General features: G+C 40.7%; 2 protein-coding genes and 1 non-coding gene across 9 annotated transcripts; 1 reads left to right on the plus strand and 2 right to left on the minus strand.

Moving 5' to 3' along the window:
• Window positions 1-1,672: 1,672 nt before the first annotated feature.
• On the plus strand, window positions 1,673-14,730 carry LOC126982622 (uncharacterized). 5 transcript variants are annotated; one of them, XM_050834828.1, is made up of 3 exons: window positions 1,673-2,172; window positions 10,216-10,262; window positions 12,276-14,730. In XM_050834828.1, exon 3 carries the CDS (start codon window positions 12,896-12,898, stop codon window positions 13,946-13,948), a length of 1,053 nt encoding a protein of 350 aa, XP_050690785.1. In that variant the 5' UTR covers window positions 1,673-2,172; window positions 10,216-10,262; window positions 12,276-12,895; the 3' UTR covers window positions 13,949-14,730. The 5 variants fall into 5 exon arrangements, with proteins under 5 accessions (XP_050690785.1, XP_050690783.1, XP_050690784.1 ...); XM_050834826.1 differs by lacking the exon at window positions 1,673-2,172 and adding an exon at window positions 5,069-5,857; XM_050834827.1 differs by lacking the exon at window positions 1,673-2,172 and adding an exon at window positions 6,863-7,171.
• Window positions 14,731-17,757: 3,027 nt separating this feature from the next.
• Window positions 17,758-17,829, minus strand: Trnav-uac (transfer RNA valine (anticodon UAC)). Its single transcript has one exon. It is a non-coding gene; the product is annotated as a tRNA-Val (tRNA).
• A 611-nt stretch (window positions 17,830-18,440) lies between these two features.
• Window positions 18,441-22,895, minus strand: LOC126982623 (uncharacterized). 3 transcript variants are annotated; one of them, XM_050834831.1, is made up of 2 exons: window positions 20,938-22,895; window positions 18,441-20,793 (listed from the first exon to the last, which is right to left on the minus strand). In XM_050834831.1, exons 1-2 carry the CDS (start codon window positions 21,794-21,796, stop codon window positions 19,448-19,450), a joined length of 2,205 nt encoding a protein of 734 aa, XP_050690788.1. In that variant the 5' UTR covers window positions 21,797-22,895; the 3' UTR covers window positions 18,441-19,447. The 3 variants fall into 3 exon arrangements, with proteins under 3 accessions (XP_050690788.1, XP_050690786.1, XP_050690787.1); XM_050834829.1 differs by having other exon boundaries at window positions 18,441-20,865; XM_050834830.1 differs by having other exon boundaries at window positions 20,866-22,895.
• Window positions 22,896-23,943: the final 1,048 nt, after the last annotated feature.

The following is a 23,943-nucleotide window of genomic DNA, read 5'->3' on the forward strand; positions in this document are numbered from 1 at the left end:
AAATGGGATTTCCTTTTTTTTTTTTTTTTTTTTTCAACATAACAGCAGGAAGATCACAAGCTGGTCTGAAAAATATAAAGTGAAATAATACACTATTTTGGAGGTGTGAATACTAATACCTTGGGCATATTTCGGGTGAGTCTTTCATTAATTATTATGTAAAGCATAAATTATCTTTGAGTCACTGCCAGCTACTTGAGAAAAATAAGTTACAGAAACTGACAATGCCTGCAGGTTGCTGTTTTAACATGGGAGTCACAGATACATAAATTATCCATTACATCCATTACTTAAAGCTGTGGTAATGATATTTATCTGAGAACGTTGAAACATACTTGAAGGTGCAAAATCATCAACTAACTCCTTCAGTGCTCCTTACCTATTTTATTATACCATTTTATTTATTTATTTTTTTTTTTTGTGGGGGGGGGTGCGTGGGAAGGTGGATACCTCCTCAGTTGTATTAAAATAAGTTTAAATTAATGGTAATGATTTTCCTGAAACCACACATGCACCCTTCCCCATACCCACACATTCTCTCTTTCAAACACACACACACACACACACACACACTCTATAGTCTGACCAGGGATTTCCAACCATCAATTCATACATCTAAAATTACTGACCAAATAACCGTAAGCTGGTGAGCCCGGCCGTACATTGGCTAATCAATCATCAACTATTGCCTAAGTTGTGTAAGTCAACTGCCACGGGAACTCGGTGAAGAGCAAATGAAATAATAATAAAGTACCGAAGCATCGTTCACCTTTCGCGTTTGTCTGGCCACTCCGAGGTTTTACTGCTTCGTGTGGGCGGTAAATAGAAGTGGTGGGTGGACACATATGGTGGCAATTGTAGATAAAAGTTTGCATCACGAAAATCAAACCCCGCCCGTTAAACGAAACTAAAGGGATAGAGTAAGCAAACCTAACAGTAACCCAGCTCCACTCAAAAGAGTAAAATAGTAACGTAAACCAGCCGAAATAGACATATTTTCAGGCCTGCTGGTGGGGAGGAATTACTAGTCAAAAGAGTCTTGGGACATGTTTAAGTTTCAGAACGGTGCGGTCCCATTATATTATCAGTAATCATCTCGTGCAGTGGCAAGGCTAATATATGGCTCTGCTGGTTCATTTGTGTGCTGAATCAGATTCGATCAAACACACGCACGGAGTCGCCAGTAGCCGTATTGCTAAACATTTCGACGCCCAAGTACACATATTTGACAAGGCACTCGTAGGGGTTTTGGGCATTTCTAGGGATAGTTTTATGACCCCCATGGCGGTAGTTTGACCCTTCCACTGTATCATAAACTTGAAAAAAACACTCATGGGAACGCGACTGATCTCCTTTTTGGCCCTTTGGAAATAGCTGATGTGCGAGCTGGAAGCGTCTAAAATTACCAGAGAGGGTTGCTCAGTTATCCCTAGGATTGTGAAGGTGAAAGGGGAAGCGTTTCTCCCGCTTGGTCAGTGTAATGAGTATTCGCTGTTACTTAGCCGAGTGTTGGTGTTTTTTTGTTTTGATTAATTTATTACACGCAAGGGTGCCAAGCCTAGTACATGTTCAGGATGCTAACTTGGATACAGGCGACTCGTGCCTCACAGGGCACGCTGTGATACTGAGTCAACAGTAGGGAAAAAAAAAACTAATAATAATAATAATTTAGCATCCCCCAAAATGTGGATGTCGAGTGAGGATAACATCTAGATTGTTTCCAGACGATAAATATTTACATGTCTCCACAAGTGAGAGTCCTTGTGGTATTAAGTCAGCAACACGTGGACACTCCAAGCAATAGTGTTCAAGGGTGTTAGCATTGGGCGCGTCACACAGCTTGCAGGAGGAGAAGTGAGGCGCGTCCCCCGCCTCGGCCAGCTGCCACACTCGCCGGTACCCAAGCCGGAGACGAGCACACACTACGTTATGGCGGCGAACCATGAGACCGGGAGTGTTGGTGAACAAACTCGTGAAAGTTAGAACACTTAGTCAGTTTGCTGACCTTGAATGTGCTTGTACAAAATGTTTAACTTGTAAGTGGAACAATATAAGGGGAGACATTAATCCTTAGTTACTGAGCAAATCCAATCAAACCTTATGACTGTATGCGCCTAACTTGAAGACGCGATACATACACTACGTGGATTGCATAACAGTTGCTATCTGAAGGTGAGTTTACTATACAAAGATCACGGATATATAATTTTCCAACACGCCGAAAATAAGCAGCTTAATATATATATATATATATATATATATATATATATATATATATATATATATATATATATATATATATATATATATATATATATATATATATATGAGCTACACAAGAGGCAGGGATGATCTAGAGAAGACTGGTGGAGGCGGGCGAACAAGAAGCCATGAACATATTGTTGTGCTGGAAGCTTCCCCCGGCGACCATAGGCCTCTAGAAGGCTCCCGGAGAAACGAGCAAAGGGGCGGGGAGGAAGGCTGTCCGCGCCCCACGGGCGCGGCCAGGCGCCAGGCGGAAGTGTTGCCAACTCGCATATATTTTTGCTACATGTTCTTGTATGATCTGAAATATACTGTAATATTCTAGACTGTACTGTTCTGGATATATATAGGAGAAGAGGGCGAGAGAGAGTCAGTCCCAGTCATAGTAAGCTAGTGGTAAGTGAAGAGTCAGAGTGAAGTGTACTACGTACTAAAGAAGAACATTAAACTACAGAAACTGTGCAAAGTGTTTACATATCTCCCTCCCACGGAGTCTCCTGACGGCGACACGGAACCCAAGTAACACGTCCGGCATAACACTGGTGTCAGGAGTGTAGGCATTTGTTTTTCGCCATGGAGACTCGTTCCCAAGCTGCCCAGAGGGACGACATGTTGACTGAACTTTTGGAAGCCTTGAGACTACAAGGGGAGAAACAAGAAAGAGCACTCCAACAACTCAAAGAACAACAAGAAAGAGCACAGCAACAACAAGAAGGAACACTCCAAGAACTCAAAGAACAACAAGAAAGAGCACACCAAGAACTCAAGCAACAACAAGAAAGAGCACAGCAACAACAAGAAAGAACACTCCAAGAACTCAAAGAACAGCTAGAAGATCGCTTCACAGGATTACAGCTACAGCTAAAAGCAGTACAAGATGGAAGTGAGTCAGTGCGAAGAGAAATGACTGATGTGACCACGAACTTGGGACAACGCCTGATAGAAGTGGAGAAAGAACACACAAATCTGCAACAAGAGATGGAGGTGGTACGGGAGACGACACACAAAGAAATATTATAAGTGCAGGGAAAGGTGAACCGTACTGAACAGGCAGTTTGTGACGTAAGTGACAGAGTGAAGGCCCTTGAAGACTGCTTGGCTGGAAACGGACAGCCAGTGCCTGCAGGGGCTAGTTGTACCCAAGATGCTTCTCCTACGCAAGTCCGGGGTAGTTTGAGCCCTGTTTCGCCTGAGTTTATCCCCGCAAGAAGTTCCGCCAGCCCCATGAATCTGCTGGGTTCGCCTGTTAGAAAGAAGCCTCAGGAGTTTGATGGGAAGGTCTCCTGGGAGGCTTACCGCGCTCAGTTTGAGCTGTTAGCAGCTCGGAACGGATGGGATGACCAAGAGTGCGCGGTACAGCTGGCCACTAGCCTGAAAGGGGCGGCGCTGGAGGTCCTTGCTCAGCTCGACAATGCGACAAAGGGCAGCTACAGCGGGCTGGCACAGGCGCTGGAGCAACGATATGGGACCAAGCACCAGAACGAGCTCTTCAGGGTTAGGTTCAGAACCCGCAACAGGAGGCGCGGCGAGTCTGTTCAGGAACTCGCTCAGGACCTTGAGAGCATGGCGCACAAGGCATACCCAGGTGCCACCCCTGACCTGCTGACGGTTTTGCTGCGTGATCAATTCATCGATGCCCTGGACAGCCCTCAGCTGAAGATACAAGTGAACCAAGCTAAGCCAACATCAATGCAGGAAGCTCTGGCACGTGCCATGGAGTTTGAGTCCTTTGTTAGGTCTAGCTTGTCAAGCTTCAGGGACGACTCGACTTCTGGCTTTAGGGCACGAAAGGGCGCTGTCAGCGACACAGACAGGTTCCAAGGAACGTGCTGGTACTGCGAGAAGGTTGGGCACAAGGAGAACGAATGCTATAAGAGGAAGAAGGAATATGAAGGTGCCGCTAAGAAGAAGCCCCTGGGAAGGCCCTTACACTGTGCTAGAACGCCTCTCCGACGTGACTTACCGAATCCGGAGAACGGAAAAGACCAAGCCGAAAGTTGTCCACGTCAACCGCCTATGGAGGTACCACGGTCCGGGAAACTACACCTGGAACAACTACAGACACCCACCAGCCGACGAAAACGCAAGGGACGTCCAGGACCGAGAGGAGGTCGACGACGACGTAGGCCTCCTGGCCCTTTCAGCCGACGGAGATAACCTCACGGCTTCGGCAGATGTTCCAGGGACACCCCAAGAAGCGGACGACGACGAGGCGCACCAAGAGACAGACGCGCAGGAGGCAACGAACAGAAGACAGAGACAACGCAGGCGTCCACAGCGATACGACGATTATTATGTTTTTGATTAATTCTCTTATGTTTGTACATAGTTAAGTGTGTGATCGGGACGATCACAATTAAGAGGGGGGGATATTGTTGTGCTGGAAGCTTCCCCCGGCGACCATAGGCCTCTAGAAGGCTCCCGGAGAAACGAGCAAAGGGGCGGGGAGGAAGGCGAGCCGTCCGCGCCTACGGCGCGCGGCCAGGCGCCAGGCGGGAAGTGTTGCCAACTCGCATATATTTTTGCTACATGTTCTTGTATGATCTGAAATATACTGTAATATTCTAGACTGTACTGTTCTGGATATATATAGGAGAAGAGGGCGAGAGAGAGTCAGTCCCAGTCATAGTAAGCTAGTGGTAAGTGAAGAGTCAGAGTGAAGTGTACTACGTACTAAAGAAGAACATTAAACTACAGAAACTGTGCAAAGTGTTTACATATCTCCCTCCCACGGAGTCTCCTGACGGCGACACGGAACCCAAGTAACACGTCCGGCATAACAATATTGAGACTTGCCCTAAGGGATGTAAAGTTTAGCTTTCGTTTCTTATTTTGTGGTCCATAGATTCCAGGACGATTACTGGGTGGCAGTGGCGGGTGCCCATCCGTCAGGCCGCCAGATGAATCGCAGTAATCGTATGGCTGCCTCACGGATCCAATAATCGTCTAGCTCCGTGCAGCGCTCCCCGCGGCACTGCCCAGTAATCGGGTCTGGATCCGAATCCCGCGGATCCGCCTGAAAATAATCGGATTCGCGGTTACTAAAAATGACAGATCTTGCCCAGCTCTATTGTGCCCGTGTCCTGGGCAGTGATCGAGAAGACTTATACCTTGAAACTGCGCCTGGGGATATACTGTACCGTGATTTGTCGTGTACACTATGGCGTAGGCCCGTAGGGTGACCAGACGTCCCCGGTTTCCGGGGACAGTCCCCGTTTTCAGTTACCTATCCCCGGCTACTGCTGTCCCCGGAAATGTCCCCGGTTTTCACTGACTGAAAGATCCGAAATTGTAATAAAGGAAAATGAAAAAAAAAAAAAAAAACACGAAAATGTTGACCAACCTATATACGTATAGTTGCGCACCGTTCTACTCGCACTGCACAGTGTATATAACTAAGGAAATGATAAACAGCTTTACACAGCATAATTTGCGAGATTGCCTTCCAAGAACATAAAACCAAATTTCCCGCCAAACCATCGTCAGCATCGTCACCAGCGTCCCCTCCTGCCTTCCCGCCAGGAACCAGCCGGCACCATTCTCTGCCATCCAGCGGTGTTTCGCCCGCAGATTTAATACTGTTCAACCATTGGTAAGTACTAAGTAGTCATTAAATTATAGCCTACCTTGATTCAGATTCAAAATAACAGATTCAAGAAGGTTTGTAGGGCCCTGAAAAAGCGTAAAGAACAGTAAATATTGAGATATTAACAAAAATAACACACGATGTTATAACATATGTTATTTAACGTTTAATTTATGTGTATTTATTATTTACAATGTGTGTGATTGCTGTGATAACATTATAACAAATATGTTTGTCTGTCAGAGGTAGTTGAAAACTTGTCGGCAACTTGTCATTAAATATGGATGTTCTTGATCTCAGCTACTTTGATCAGAGAAAAAAAAACCTCATCGTTAATCAATTGAATTTTTATTCAATTCCTTTGCAATTTAGGATAAATAGGGTGAGAGGAACTTTTGAATGCTGCTTTATGAATGGTAAGGGCAGTGTCCCCGTTTTAATTTTTCATTGACAAAAACACTACGTACATGTTTTGGAGGTTTTTACGCCTCTGAACCGAAAATGTCCCCGGATTTTGTTTCAGAAATCTGGTCACCTTACTATGGCGTTAATCAAAGTGAAAAATTCCAGCCCCTGCAAGGCTTTTGTGTGTCCTCCATGCCCTGACTGTGAGTGAGGCAGACGTGAGGTATATATAATAATGTTGCTGACTTGGGAGTGCCACGCTGGAGTGTGTCTCGGCACGTTGTTCTGTGTTCTCTTTTCACACCTACCCTTATGTGATATAACGCGGCAGGTGTGAAAAGAGAACACAGATATCAAAGGGATATAACTTATATCCCTTATTGACATTCCGTAACGCGAAAAGCGTAAAGCGTGTGGCGTAACACTATTTGCTCTTGCGTCAGTCTCGGAACGTTAATTACTCAGCCGTACCTACACTAAGGCAAGAAAATGTTCCGCATCTACAGCGACAAAAACCGACAAGACAAGACCCAACCACTGGAAGGAGTGGTGTTTTGTCCCATATATGTAGGATAATGGCTGTTTTATATGGTTTGGTTTATTTTCATAGGAGCTCCCGTACGTTATAAAGGCCTGACACTGGAGATATCTCAAGTCATCTCTGACATCAAGATCAAGATCAAACAGCTCTTCAAAACACTAGCCAGTCCAAGAAGCCCAAGGAAGTAGACCCGAGAAGTGATACAAGGCGTCCTGCTGCCTACTAGACCCTCAGCCCTCCTTGACGAGAACACCGGCGCCGATCACTGTAGGAATCAGCTCACAGCCGCAAAATAGCTCGCAGAGAGAGGTTCAACTTGCTTACTTTTTCTTATACTTCACTCACCGCTCTCGTTTACTTCAGTTTCGGCTTCAGTACGTGGCACAATCATCAGCGCAACACTTTTAATCCAGAAAAGGCTTTATAACAAACGAACAGGGCATATTTTAGAAAGAATTACCCCACGTTGATGTTCACTCAGTTCCTGCATGTTTGGTCTGTTGGTCTTGTGTGTTGTTGTCTTGCCGGCAGTATCAACCATCACAAAGATCACAAGTGGACAAAACTAGGATGAAAATGCAAAAAATAATGGCAATAGAAAAATGGCACATGCTGGGAGGGGAGAGCATGGAAGAGGAGGGGGAGGGGGGAAGGGGGAGATTTACTTTATCCTAAAATCTCTATTCTTAAGCCTACCTATTATGCCTATCATTCCATTTCAGGCAAATTAATAGGTTTTCCTGCTGTGTATTCCAAGTGCAAAAAATAATGGCAGTAGAAAAGGGCACATTATGCAAGGAGGGGAGAGCATGGAAGAGGACGGGGAGAGAGAAGGGGGAGATTTACTTTATCCTAAAATCTCTATTCCTAAGCCTAACTATTACTAATATCACTCCATTCCAGGTAAATTAATAGGTTTTCCTGCTGTGTATTCCCCAGTGGTCAGTTTAAGTAAATAAAACAAAGAATAAAAGGTCGTACAATAGCTAACAAACAATTCTGGTAAAGTTTGATGTGCTTTTATCTGTGAATATCAATAGGGTCACCCACCACACAATAGCATTTATAACTATTTTTGATTCGTTCATATTCCCCGTATATAGAATAGAATAGAAAAGCAAAGTCAGTGGAAGTAAAATGTACAGAAAACAGCTGAGGTCAAGGTGAAGCTTACAAGTGTGCACAGCGCAGTAACTAAGAGTGCGTGCTAAAGTATCAAATGGTAAATAAGTACTAAGGAAGACCTAAGAAGTGATACAAAGTGGAATAGCTCAAAAGAAGAAGAAAAAAGAAATCACAATGGTCAGATTCAGCTGTGAAGTCTGGTTGGGTGGGACCCACTCAAAGACTAGCACTGCCACATCACTTTTAATGTATACAGAGTATTTCATACATAATTCCAAATAATATTTAGCTGACATTTGAGAGTGATGAATTGTGGGTGATGCGGCATCACTGTGGAGAAGTTCGGGCCCCACCCAAACTGACCATATTGTTCTCTTTCTTGTAGTTTTTTATATATTTTGCTGGGGGAAATAAATTTTTTATTATTATTATTATTATTATTAGTGTCAGGCTATGGTTAGTAAAGATTAGGGTATTATTCTAGTTTGGTTAAGATTCATTTAACAAACCATCTAATATCTCTTAAACTAGCTACACATTCTTCAAATAATTTCATCTTAGAAATAGGTTCAGGCAACTTCCAACTCTTATAGAAAGTCATTAGAAAAGCAAAATATAGACGGTATATCATCTTTCCCATAAAAAATAATATAAAAAAATCTCTAATGCAGGCTGCACCATTGTTTGAGTGCACCTCTGCACAGCTCCCTACCTCCTTCCTCCCACCTCAGTCATGCTCCATCTGTCAGTCCCTCCTCCCCTCATTACATGATGGGGGGAATGAGGGGGTGTAGTCACACCTGTTGGGAAGTTGGTTTAGTTTACATTTGATACCTGTTTCTGACATCTTGCCCTTCATATTGGAGGGGGCAGTGGGCTTATTTTTTCATGAGGCTGTGTGAGAGGCATGTGGAGAGGGGCCGGGGTTATGTACAGGCACTGCATTGAGGGAATAGTCTTGTGTTGAAGGTTTTGATGGGTTTTGAATTACTGTATTCTGATTATTTTTTTTCCTTGGAAATGACTATTATATAGTCAGTTCACCCAAGTCTGAAGTGAACATTATCGTGCGCTGTCACACGGTGTTTCTGATTTCGTGGATACTGTATGCTAGTCTACGCATAGGAAAGTCATCAGTGTCAAAAATATGCAGGCAGCAATAACAAATAGCATCAATTATAGTTGATTTTGAGTTAGAAAATATTAGTCAAGTCGCAAATAGCTTTTTTTTATTAATATAAAGCCTGCTTATTTTCTCGGGCTCGTTGGGCTGAGTATTTGAGCAGCTGTACATGGTGGACCCTCCACGTGGGCGGCTTCCAGTTGCTGGGTTGATGAAAGCCCACCCTCTCTGGTTGAGGTCAGAGAGGCTGTGGCCAAGTTGAGGGGTGAAAGCACCTGGCGCCTGTAACATCAGTGCGGAGCTGCTCAAAGCTGGAGGTGAGGCCATGATGTGGCTAGAGCAAGTCGATAAATCCTGCCAGGAGGTACTCGGGTTGGGAAGGGGGCGTGTGTGGAGACTCGCCCGGTAGGGTGGGCGAGGCGACGCGCCCCCGGCATATGCCCCCATTGATTGATTGATTGATAATTTTCTTGGTGGTGGACAACTTCAAGGCTGTTTAATATCATAATCAGTGATCTTGTAAATTAACAAAACAGCTATTTGTTACATTAGGTACTAATATTTTTTAACTCCGACTTTAATTGACGACGTTTGTTATTGCTGCCTACATATTATTGACACTGATGACTGTTTACTATGCGTAGGCTAGCATACAGTATCCATGAAATCAGACACGCCGTGTGACAGCAGGTTGCCAGTGCACGGTAATGCTCACTTCAGACTTGGGTGAACCAACTATAGTTATAAATGCTGGGGGGTGAGGTCCCCCAAAAATCATAGCCAAGAAATACAATTATTCTGAAAGGAAACAAGAGATGAAAGTACGTACAAAGAGATGGATAGAATCTGCAGGAGGGTAGTTTATAAAGCAAAGATTTTTTCTAGACTCGGAAGCCTTTGAGGGGTCTGAGGCAACACTACTTCAGAAATGTCTTATTGTGGAGACAGGCAGCAATATCTACTTATAACTTTGTTGAATTTTATATTATTAATAAAAAAAAGTAAATGTATAATTTTTGTTAATTTTACTTCATATGTTTTCCTTTAGACAATCTGATTTCTTCAAAATAAAGCAGAAAAGAAGCATTTAGGATAGGAAGATATTCTTGATGTCAAATACATAAGGAAATCTTCAGGATATTCACATTTCCCTGTTTGTTTATTTTTCAGAAACAACAAAGGCTCAGATGACCAACGATTGCTTCAGCAGAATAAGGGTATGTTTACTAATCACTGCACCATTCCAATCACTAGCCATTACAGAAAATTGTAGGCTTTAGAAAACTGAGTTAACCCTATGACCGTGGGAGGGCGTTTTGGGATTTTACCTCAAAGTGCGTCAAATACTGTGAAAAAATGAACATGCACCAATGGGCTCATAGTACTTGTACATCAGGAAAAGGACCTTATATTTTCCATAAATGACATTTATTTTCCTTATGAAATGAATGATATGTGATTTTCCTTTATCAGAGTAGGTAAGACATAATACGCACAGTAAGAATGAACAACCTTATGTGATGTAATGTTTGGATATGTCAATTAACCCTTAAACAGTGGCATCATTGATTTATTCAAAACTGCATCGGTTTGCTCAGCAGGCCATCATATATCTTAATCATACTCTTGTGTGCCTCTAATTTTGAATGTTCTTAACCTGATAGCAGCAACGGGCCAAATTTGCGGCTTTACCGTGTACCAGCGACAGGGTTTGTGGTTTTACCGTGTACCAGCGACGGGCCAAATTTTTACCATGATATAAACGCCCAAAATAGATGATGCATAAACTGATCACAAATGCACTGATATATATTATTAAATGGTTTGCGTGAGTGATGATTTTTTCTCATTTTTCTCGCATAGAGGAGCCTTTGAGAAACATGATGCCCACAGCTACCAGGTTAAGTTTTACGGGTTCCGTGACTTTTCCTGCTGCAGGCAACATATCCCTCATCCTTGTAGCATTCACCCTCATCACCTTTGCCTGGGCCTTCATCTGAAAATCCCTTCAAAACCTTTCTCCATCCCCATCCAGCTCTTGAGGAGGACTAAAATTAAATGAGTAAATTCATTGTTGTCCAAATTATTTCGAAGTAAAATACAATTCATATTACTGACAACTGTTTAAACATGAAAGACAGAGAAAGCATAAAGACTAAGGAAAATGGCATCTTCCACCCTCTCTTGCCTCCCTGTAGACTGCACTGTGTCCACCCAGAGAACCAATCCATGCCGGCAGGTCCTCAGACCCTAGCTGTTTTTCACACCCTCTAATATACCTTGGCATATCATAATTTGGATTTCACCAAGTGTGTTCAGTGAATTGAGATGGTTAAATGACACTCTCCTAAGCATGTCTAGGTGTGAGAGGGATTCAGAAGTCTTAGTCAGTTCTGATCTCCATCCAAGGACTCAATGCATCGAAGCTAAGGATTGGGCAAACAGGATACTGGGTTTTATTTCAAGGAGTGTAAGTAATAGAAGTGCTGAAGCCATCCTCAAGCTATATAGCATTAGTTAGATAGAATGTCAATTATTTAGTTCAATTCTGGCCACCTTAGTAGAGAATACATATTAATATCCTAGAATCTGTGCAGAGGAAAAATGAGTAAAATGATTCAAGAGTTGAGAAATCTACCTTATGAGGATAGACTTAAACATTTAAATTTGCATTCTCTTGAAAGTCAAAGGGTGCAAGGAGACTTGACTGAAGTCTATAAATTGGTGAAAGGCTTTGCTAAGGGTGATGTTAATAAGGTTTTGTTGGTATTAGAGCTGGGTAGGACATGTAGCAATGGATTTAAGTTGAATAAATTCAGAGTCAACAAAGACATTGGCAAAAATTGGTTCACCAGTAGAATGGTAGATGATTTGAACAGGCTGGGCAGTCATATCATGAGTGCCAATATGATAGATACATTCGAGAAGAGGTTAGATAAATTCATGTATGGTGAGGTTAGGTTTACAGGAGCTTCCTTGCATAGGGATACCTGCCTCTATCTAGCAGGCTCCTTATGTTCTCATGTTTTTACACTATAAATAAACAAACAAATAGCACCTGTATTTTGCTTTGTTTTGAGAACATCATATGAAAACAATACATGTCGTTTAAGGGTTAATATACCCCTAAATTTTAATCTGATAGTAGAAAATGTGAAATAAAATTAATTGGATATAAAAATATATAGTTATATGGTTATTTAATTAAAAGAACAATTGGTTAATTTCAGTACACCTACAAGAGGCTCAGTTTGTTTTCAAATAGAAAAAATGGAAGAGGATAATTCAGGAAAAGAGATGAAGCTCAATCATAAGAAGAGAAAGGCCAGTCAAGAAGAGACTGAAGGTGAAATGGAGGAAGCACCCAGGCAAAGCTTTCACCCAGGACTGTCTGGTGCACTCCCCACCTCAGGGCAGTTTTGCAAACTGCCTGAGGTTTTTGAACTTCTCAGGTATCCTGGAAATGCCCTTGAATCCATACCTCCAGGAGAAAAGAATAATGTGTTCTTCATTGTTAACAACTCTGAGCATGAATTGAAGACAAACAAGGGTGGATTTAATAAATTCCATGATGACTGTGTGTGGGAGCGTTCAAGTGGTTCTCAAATATCCTCACATGTTGGAAATTTTAATGGATTATTGAAAGCAATGGCATTGTATGAAAATAAGTTTTATGAAAGAAATCCACCTATGAGTGTGTTGGACCCACAACCAGACAAGGAGAGTGGTAAAAGTTCGGCGTTTCTATGCAACACTTAAAGCTAATAAAGACTACAAGAGGCGTATCACAGTCTTGTCAGGTGATGGGTTTAGAGAGGACAGAGCGTTAGTAGAATATTGTGGTAGAGTTATGAAGCCCACAGCTCATGAGCGTTGCAAAAAGCTGAAGAAGAATGTGCTTGGCAACCCTGGAAAGACAAAATATAGAACTAAATGCAGAGCATCAAGAGATGTTTATGAAAATAAGTTTGCTGACCTGAAGGACAGTCATCAAGTGCATAATGTAGAAGATGTTGCTTCCCAAAAGGTCTTCAAGAAATTGGTGTCCAAAGTGCCTGATGAAAAACAAGTCATACTGACAATGTTAGCAGAAAGTCCAAGTGTCCAGACAGTCATTAACAGAAAAGATCAGCCCCAATGTGTCATTTTGTACAGTGAGGAGCAACTGAGTGACATGAAAAGGAACCTTGAGTGTGACAATGTTTTGGGAGTGGATTGCACTTACAAGTTTGGTGACTGTTTTGTCACCATGACAGTCTACCAGAACTTGAGAGCACTACATAAAGACACAAATGAGCCACTTCTGTTCCTGGGCCCTGTGTACCTTCACTGGGATAAAGAATTTTTAACATATGTGTCTTTCTTCTCTCACATAATGGACAAGCTAGATGGCATTGAGCCAAATATTGAAGTGAAGTTGGGAAATGATGTTGGGTTACCTTTGTTCAAAGCACTGAAATGTTCATTCCCAACATCATCACATATTTTGGACTGTCATCATTTAAAGACAACAGTTAATAGAGAACTATATGATGTATGTGATGGTAAAGTAAAGGAGTCTTCCATAATATCAAAGAAAATGTTTGGCTTAGAAGGCCTAACAAGCAGTCCTACATTGTTTTTATTTAGAAAGAGATTGTCAGATTTGGCTCCTTATTTTGAAGAGTTTCCTAGACTTAGAAATTACTTTATCAAAATGGGTGCAATTCTGTATGAGTATTGTTGTGAACCACAACAAAAAGGTGTTTTCCCGAAGTTGTGGGTTGGCTGCAGAGATGAAGTGTTAAGCAGTCATATACAGTCGGTTCTTTGTTTAGAATCATACGAATTACCTGTACTTGTGAAGGAAATATGCACCATCAGTAACCTTCAGATGCAGCACATAGAGGACAGGTGTGAGTAAAACTTCCACTAGGCATATAAGGAAAACATTGCAAGGTGATAAATTGATGAGGATAAGATCAGGAAAAGATTAATAACAGTAAATACAAACACAATTACTAGTAGCAATGATTGTCATCCTCCCTATCTTGACAACAGCGAGATGAAAGTACTGGTTGACATGATAACTGAAGAATACTTGACATGATCAGTTATCTCCTGCAGGAGTTGGCTCGTAGTTGTAAAGGCTTGGTTAAGGAGTATTTTTTCTTTCATATTATCCAACTAATTTTTAGCACAATGAGTGTCAAGAGATGAAGAAGGGATTATGAAACTTATGCTCAGGGACCCCATTCCTTGTAGAGATGGGGTGGGGCATCAGAATAGGCCATTTGACCCTTGTGACTAAGTGTTGTAATTATTATCAAGACATGGGGTAAGAGTAATATACTACTGTTGCGGAGTTTGTAGAGTAACTAATAGCAATGGATAACAATTTTTCTACTGAATTACTGACAAAAAAGTAATTGATAATTAATAAAATATTTTTGTATTATAAACTTGTCACTTCCTTGTCATTTTTTCTTTAATTATTGAATCACAGCTTAGATTCAGCAAGCATTTGTTTGCTATAAACACAGGGTTTTCTATTCACTAGAGCTCCAATGCTTGGGTCTCCTTTTGGCAGTGGTTCCCAACTAGGGGTCCATGAAAGAATTTCAAGGGGTTCATAGAGATTCTGATTAGTTTTAAATTTGTTATACTAGAATTAGGAGTCATGTGGCTTTGGAAGAAAGTTCATACTACTGTACACAATCCTTAAAACTGAATGCTTAATTGCTATACATTAGCTACCAGTACCAGGGATGTCAAATTCACAGTCCACATGGCAAATTTGGCCCTTGGGATGGTCATCAGTGGCCTGCGAGATGACAGTAAGATTTGTAGGAGTTGTAGTGGTCCACAGGTAAAGAAGTATCTGGAAAAGGGGGAAAGGGACAAAAAAGGTTGGGAACCACTGTGTTACGTGAACTTTCTCGAGACATGGAAGTGGCTACAATACAAGGGGCGCTAGTTTTCTCCATTGTGGTACTCCTCCAAATGTTCAGTGCCTTGCCTGCCAACTCTCTCTCCTCAGTGCCTTGCCTGCCAATTTTCTCTCTTGCTCCAAAACTCATTTACTACGTTGATTAATTTTATTGGTGGTCTCCCCCTTGTGACATATCCCTCAGTTAAGCTCACAGACACTTCACAAACTACTCATTTATTCCTCTGACATACCTAAGCCATTCAACTACTACACACTCCACTCCCATGGCTATCACACCCTTACCAAACTCTACACGCACATTACTTTTTCCATCCCATTTTGTCACATATATAACTAATTTCTACTACATGTATTAGTGATTGCTTTGCTACATTCCACATTCATGTTTAATTCATATATGACAGTTGGGAGGATGATATTATTTCCTATGACTTTTTTTTGCCCCTATACTCACACTTCACCTGTCTCCTCTTCACTGCTCTTTCCCTTACCTCCTCTGCCATGCTCCTGTACTCACAAAGAATCATTCATAACTTTATTTTCTGCCAGTAACACTTATGTATCTGCAAATAGACCCGCCACCAAATACTATTGCTGTGCGCCTCTCACTTTTGGCCTTACGTCTAAATCACATACTTTGCCTTTCCTTTCTTTCATGAAGCCAGCCATGTGTATATTGAACAGCCATTGCAACACACAATAGCATCAAAATTCTACCTCAGCTTCCCATTCACTCACATATAGGCATTTGCTTCCATGTAGAAAGACTTTATTCCTTAAAGTAGTTGTCCTCCCATGCCATACCATATATTCTTAAGGATTGATAAGTTAAATCATAAATCATATTGTGAATCCTGTAATGGTCCTCCTCAGTAATCAACAGCTTCCTTACACTTTCCAGGTACTCTTCAACTATATTTTTTTAGTTCAAATGTCTGGTCCACACATCCCCTTCCTATTGTTAATTCCACCTGGCTCATCACATACATCCGCTGAATCCTCTCTAATACTACATCCCGTGTATATTTCTGCTGTTATATCATCAATGCCAGGAGCTTTTCTAACACTTATAAACTCTGTTGCTTACTCTATCTCACTCTTCTTTGTCTGTTATGGATATTGCTGCCCAATATTGATTTTTACTCACATACTCTTCATTTCTGTTCTTCCTTTCACACTCATTCATTGCGGATTCAAGATTTTTCTTCCATTCCTCCTTTAGCTCCTTATGCCTTTTAGCAGGCATCAAATCACCCATCACCCTTTATTTTGCAAGTACCACTCTTACCTCTCCCTATTTCTCTTAACTTCTTTCCCAACATTTTTTTTTATATATATATTTATTGCCAACATCTTTCCAAATTCACTATCCATTCTACTTTTTTTAACCAATCTTAACAAATGCCTTATATACTTTTTGCTTTTTTCTGCCAATCTTTCTGCTTATCACATTCATCTATAGCAGTTTTCTTTGCATGTCCTTTTTTTTTATCCTCAACTGCCTTTTCTCTCATTTGCCCACCACCCTTTCTTTTATATGCCTCCACTGTCCAGTGCTTAGGTTAGAGTCCCTAACTACATATCTGCGGGCCTGAGCAGTTAGTGTGCAGCCCACCCATCTGTTCATCCTTCCTTTTGGACTGGTCAATAAATGAGTACCTGGCACAACCTGGGGAAGGTAAACTGTGGTAACCTGGATGTTATGCTGGTCGTGTGTCAAGTTAAAGGGTTCTCGCCAGAGGCTCTAAGGCCAACAGAGTGAAGATGAACACTGATGCCATGCGCAGCTATAGCATATGCTCCCAACTTTAACTTTCTTTCCTCTTCTGCATATCTTATTCTCAAATACCTCACTTACTTACACTAGGATAGTATTCTTGATCTTTTCAGTAATTAATTCACCCTCCTACATATCTGCATTTAATAATTATCACAAAGTCTCCCCCTTTCCAATTCCTTCCTCTTGATTTTCTCTTTCGGTTTCATCTAAATTCCCATTTCTCTCGTCCTTACTCTTCTACTATGATGGAGCAGTCAGCACCATTAATCACTTCTCTTGCAACCTTTGCACTCAACACATTTTGCCTTATCCTGTTACCCACAGTTACAAGATTTGTCAAGCTCTCATTATCACCTTGCCCATGTATACATGTGGATCATCTTGTGCCGAAAAGTGTTTGCTGGGAAACCTCTTTCAGCACCAATTTCTATAGTGTTTGCATATATTGCCCATATTGTAATTAAACAAGATCCTTTTGTATTGTAGAGGATCCATCCATTCAGTTTGTCAGAACTACTAGCTGAAAAAGCAGTATTTGATCAAATGTTCCACAACTTTGCAGTAAAACAATTGAAGAACTGCAGTTTATTAACTTTCTCACTTGTAAGATGAATAAAATACAAGAAACTTGCTGCAAAGGAACAATTGGAGGGTCAAAAGCATGGTGAATTTAGAAGTATGAAAATAGTTATATAGGATTGTAAGGTTAGGAGCACTATGGAAAACTGTAAATGGCTGAAGACAGTTGAATAAAGGAAACACATAGCCTTTTAATACTTCTTCAGAAATTGTGCATGAGTGGAGCAGCGTGTCAGCATGGCAGGCCAGGAAAGTTGGAAAGTTTTGTTTAGTTGGTGCAACATCTGGTCATATGCTGGAGAGAGACAGGAGGGGTAAGGAATTAAAGGAGACGGGACACAACTCCCGAGTAATACCTGGTACCCATTCACTGCTGGGTGGACAGGGGCGTAGGGTATCGTAAAAGCCACCCAAATCTTTCCACTCCACCCGGGAATCGAACCCGGGCTCTCTCGGTTGTAAGCCAAGTGTGCTAACCACTGCACCACGAAGCCCCCTGTCCTGGCCAGGATGACTGCACTGTAGCACAAGACCCCAAAATGCCATCTCTCCTTAGTTTGGGAAAAGTTGGTGGCATCCTCCCATGCCCCACAAGTTGAGAGAAGAACAGTGCTGGGTCGATCCTTAACTTGACGTGACTCAACTTGTGTCTGAACATCAGCCTGACTTTTCTCCCTATGCAGAATGACTGACTGAAATCCTGTAAAGATTGTGACTCGCTGCTTTTCTTGGTGTAAGAAATGTGACTGGAGTCCTGTATGAATTGTGACAATAGATTTTTGCATGTAGATGTGCTGTATGTATCTCTGAAGGAAATGTCACTACTCTAAAAACTAGGAGCTGTTACGTGTAGCAAATGTGGCGCACCCTCATGGGCACTACTGGCTGTACCGAACCGGTGACACTACCCATGTTTGAACACTGGTGGCCATACCAGAGATGGCAGGTTAACTGATTAAAAGTAAATAAGTAAATGAAGAAAGCAAACAAATAAAGCACTTAAACAGGCATACATATCCAACTATATCTAAAATGATATACTGTTTGTAGGATCATTTATGAGTCAGGTGTAGAATTACCCAAATACAATGATTGGTTTTCTATTTTATTATAGTTCCTATGTGATTTTTATAGAAAACTGCATATTTTCATAGAAAAAAAAAATTTTTGTTACATAAATTAAACAGCCAACATATAAGGGTGCTAAACTAGTTGTCAACTTCAATGTAGTAGAACATTTTATCCTCTTGTACTCCATCTTGAAGTATGACCTAACCATCCTATAGTCTGACTCGGCTAAACATGCGGCTTGGGGGTTCAGCGTTGAGGGATCCCCTTGTACAGCTTTGCCGCGTGTCTCCTAGCCCACGATGTAGAAATGTTCTAATATAAGCAAAACCAAGGCAAATATGCATACACATTTATCTTTAGTATCATAACGTATGAAAGAACAGTTAACTTATTGTGAATAGGATATTTATAAGCATACAAAGAAACTTGGCATACATATTTTAGTGTTGCTAAAAAAAAAAAGCTATATTTATTATTGAGTTTCCCTTTCGTTTTGGGATGTGTAAGTAGTTTCACATTATATTCAGATTATATCGTGAAGGAATGTACATTAAAATAAGCTGACATGAGAGAGAGAGAGAGAGAGAACCAACGTGGGGTTGAAAACGTGGCAACACAACTTGTTCCTCATAGGGCACTGACACAGCCGCACATTAAGGTGAGTCTTACTATAGGATACTTTCCTCAATTCACTTTTCACTTGACTCCTATATTCCACAGCTCTCCTGCACTTCCTCATTACTGACCCAGCCACCCTTTTGCTCCCCACACAGGTTCCTTAGCATGTTCATTCTATGGCCTCTGTACTGATCTTTCACGCTCATACCAAAGAATAACTTTGTAACAGGATCAGTAACAAGATTGCTATTCTTTTTGATATGCCTAAATTAAGTATATATATATATATATATATATATATATATATATATATATATATATATATATATATATATATATATATATATATATATATATATATATATATATCCTGGTAACCTACTTTCTCAACATGCTTCCACACTACAATGCAAAGACATGCATCATATATCATTTAACTCCAGCATTTGCAGTTTAGAGATGGCACTTATTTTTTCAACAATTTCAGATAAATTATTATCTCTGCACTTGAGCATTGAGTGAAAGTGCTCATTCAAAACTTCATCATTGCCTTTTACCCACAACTTCTGGGAGATGCCTCTCTGATGTGGTTCACATACATATGGATATAATAATGATTGTAGATGATCAAAGTAACTTTTCAGACTAGGAAATTCATCAGAATAACATGCCAAATCCAAGACTCCCTTTTCAAAAGCAGACAAACAAGAGCTGTGAATTAAGCCTTCCTCACCAAATATTTGATCTAATATTGCAGAAGATAATTTTATTTTACCAGATACAATATCAAGGATATCTCTCTGTAAAGTTTTCTTCAGATGATGACAGTCAAGTATATACGGTGATGTTGGAAAAGAAATCTTCAATGCTCTGAACAATTGTAACTCAACATCATTTCCTAATTTCACCTCAATAGTAGGCTCAATGCCCTCTAACTTGTCCATTATATGTGAAAAGAAAGACACATACGTCAAACACTCCTTATCCCAGTGAAGGTACACAGGGCCCAGGAACAGGAGTGGCTCAACTGTGTCTTTGTGTAGTGCTCTGGAGTTCTGGTAGACTGTCATGGTGACATAACAATCACCAAACTTGTGAGTGCAGTCCACTCCCAATATACATTCACACTCAAGGTTCCTCTTCATATCACTGAATTGCTTGTCACTATACAAAATGACACACGGGGGCTTAGATTTTCTGCTGATTACTTCCTGGACATTTGGATTTTCTTCTAACATGCCAACCATCAGAAAGTCTTCATCATACCCTGCAGTATCCTTCTGCATCCCTGTGGTGGCATGGCCTGGTTTGTGTGATGGCTGTCTGCTGCTCATGGGAACCCTTTTGTCATGACCCACTAATTCTTCATGAGGTTCAAAAATTGGCTTACCATTACTGCTACATTCCTTAGGAGTGGGGTACTTGCACGTCTTTAGTCTTGTTCTGCGTACTTTGCTGCTCCTATGGTAGTTTGCTTCAGCATCACCACAACTGACTCTGTACCTAGGAGGCCTACGCCTAGGCCTTTTTACCACATTATGGCCTATATTCATAGGAGGCCTACTCCTTGGTCTCCTCACTACATTATGAACTCTATTAAGACGAGGCCTACCTCTAGGTCTTTTAGCCACATTATGAACAACTTTCTTCTTTGCTTCCAGCACATGTTTGGAGTTCACAGCAATATTGGTACTACAGTCTTTTGCATTCTGAACAAAATTCTTGTCTGTCCCAAGCACATGTTCAGAGTTCACAGCAATACTGGAACCTTTTTCAGATTTATGAACAACATTTTTGTCTGTCCCAAGCACATGTTCAGAGTTCACAGCAATACTGGAACCTTTTTCAGATTCATGAGCAACATTCTTGTCTGTCCCAAGCACATGTCCAGAGTTCACAGCAATACTGGAACTTTTTTCAGATTTATGAGCAACATTCTTGTCTGTCCCAAGCACATGTCCAGAGTTCACAGCAATACTGGAACTTTTTTCAGATTTATGAACATTGTCTCTCCCAAACACGTCTTTAGAGTCTGCAGCAATACTGGAACTTTTTTCTGCATTATGAACAAACTTGTTCTCTATTCTATGGAAATCTTTGGGGTTCACAGCAATCTTGGTACTTTCTTCCTTATTATCAATTCCTTTGTCATCTGTTCCATGTACAGCACTCGAGGCATCACTGTACTCAATGAGTGCAATGGTTCTCATACCACTTCCTGACATTGCTGTAATGCGCCTCCTGAAGCTGCTTCTGGAAGATAGGAATATACGCCGATGAACCCTAATTAGGGTACTTGGGTCTGGTTGCGGGTTCAAAGGAGCCACAAAAGACCCACCCTTGGCATGTGAGTCTTTATAAAAAAGATTATTTTTCGTTTTCAAGCATCTAGCTATCCCTTCAACATTTTGAACATAAAAGGTTCGAGTGAAATCTTTGGATGTCCACTTTCCACAGTCATCATCATATTTGACTGGTTGATCCCTTTCTCTTCTGAGAGCATTTATTGAGTCATCAACAATATAGAATACATTGCTTTTCTTTCCTGGTGGCACAGACTCAAGAATATTTTTTGGGTGTCTGCAAATATCTAAGACTTCTTGTAATTTCAAAAAACTTCCAGGAACAGGGAGTTTACCACATCCAACATCAATCTGTGGTAACAGTGTTGTTTGCTTCTTGTTGATCCTCGATTCTTCTGTAACAGCCTTCCTCTTGACTCCTGCTAGTTTCACATCCACATCATGGCAGGAAACCTCCATGGTCTCCATGACTCCAAGATGTGTCACCTGAAATAATAAGTAAAAATTACCCAACTGCTATGTGAGATTATAAATGATTCTATCCATCCATCCATAGCTCTGACACTCTGTTATCTCAAAGGACTTTCCTGGAAAGGGTGGCCATGGCAGTAGTCTCCCTTTCCTCTCCACCTCTCTCCTTCTTATAGTGCTGGCGATTCAAAAGTTAGCCTGGTTATTATAATGGTAGTTTAGATAATAATGTATAAGTCTAGGATCAGGTGTCAATTTCCAGTTTCAAGCATTGAAATGGAAGCATAGCAAATGTGCTAGCCCACTTGTAAACACTTTGCCTTTCCTGGCTCACTAAGTTGGATTATTAGCCTTTAGCTGTTACAATCATTCCTACTCCGTTTGCCTTTGTACAACAGCACATTGATGGCTTTTCTCCAATCTTTTGGCACAGTCCTCTGCTTCCTTATTAGAGTACACATCCTCTCCATACCAGCAGTGGGCACGGTTTCGCTGATCCGGTAACCGCTAATTAGCGAAGCTAATTTTTTTGTTAGTTGATCAGCGTTTACACTAACTTTGGAAACAGTTAGTGGACCACTTAGCTTCCACTAAATGTAGTTCCTCCTCCGCTAACTTTAAGTCCACTAAAAAATTCATACAGGTTTGTTCTTGTCTGTTGTGGGAAGACAGCCCCAGTTGAGCCACATGGCACAATAATTCCAGGGCTTCCACTTTTAGGTCAATTATGCCTTAAAGTAGGCTAATTAGACAATTATTAGAGAAATTTTTTCATATTTTAGGGTAATGTAAGTGTATGTTGAATTTTTTGTTTATTTGTGTACACCTTTATCATCATCTGATTTTGGAATGCTTTACTTTTCTTGAAAGTTAACAACATATTGAAGTTTCAGGTCACTAGGTCTGTTTTTAAGGGTTTTAGAGCTGAAATACTAAACTGCAGCTAAATCGATATAAAAAAAAATTGGAGGTTAGTGTTAGCTTCCACCAATTTCTTTAAAAGTTTAGTGATTTAGCGTGAGCTAAACTAACTTTTTAGTTAGTGGATTACTAGTTAGCAAAGCTAACTTTTAGGTTAGCAGTGCCCACCACTGCTCCATACTTAGATTTCCCTCATATTTCAGATTTTTGGTGTAATTTCATTACCAAGGGCATTTGCTACTTTGAACTTGTGTATTGCCTCTATCTCACCACTCTCTTATCTTCTACTGTGGATATATGGATGGACATAAATGCAGCAGGAAAATTTGTACTACACGTAACATAGCATGCCTGTGGATGCTTCTCCAGAATGTCTGCCAAACCACATGTCTCTCAGTCCATTCTTCCATGACACATGTGTTTGTTTCTTTAAGGATTTGTATATCAAAGCCCATCTAGCCATGGGGATGATGGAGGGGAAAAGTAAACAATTGATAAGTTTGAGTTGGAATTATGGATGTCACAAAAAAATAGTTTCACTATACCATGACTTATTTCAGATGTGAACTACTCATTTTTGGGTAAAATATGATTATTGAAGAAATAATTATAATGGAATATTGATATTTTATACAAAAATAAAAAGTCAGTTTGATTCAGTCAAGGAAAATGGGGTGAATTGAGACAGGTGTAAAAACTGTTTAATATGGCAAATAAATGAACATTCTCTTACTTGTTGAATTTACTTGATATCTGAATAAATTAGGATCAGTTCAAATAAAAATACACACTTTTCAGACATTTAGTTACCTATTTTTTCACCCTTATGAATTTGTATACCAGGTAGCAACTACTGCTACTTTCTATAAGTGCTAGGGAAGTGGTTACATCATACTGTGTTTTACATGCATTTTAAAGTCAGCAAAACCTTTATCAATCCCCCTAATTGTAAAAGGTGTGGTGCCTGACAATACCACTGGACCACTGATCAAGTGTATCATATTAACCTCATCATCACGTTTGGGCCAGTCGTACTGAGAGTTCATCCTGCTTTCTAAGAATTTAATTGTTACATTAGTTTTCCCAACTTTTAGAACTCTTCCTATGTATGCCCTCCAATCATGGGTTACTATATAATATTTCTCTTCCTCAGGGTAAATCTTCCCAAATTTCCTTGGAACAAAGCTCACTTAAGTGTCTTGCTCAAACTCTGTATCATAGTT

The sequence above is a fragment of the Eriocheir sinensis genome, chromosome 51 (genome assembly GCF_024679095.1).
Source record: "Eriocheir sinensis breed Jianghai 21 chromosome 51, ASM2467909v1, whole genome shotgun sequence".
NCBI classification, from domain to species: Eukaryota; Metazoa; Arthropoda; class Malacostraca; order Decapoda; family Varunidae; genus Eriocheir; species Eriocheir sinensis.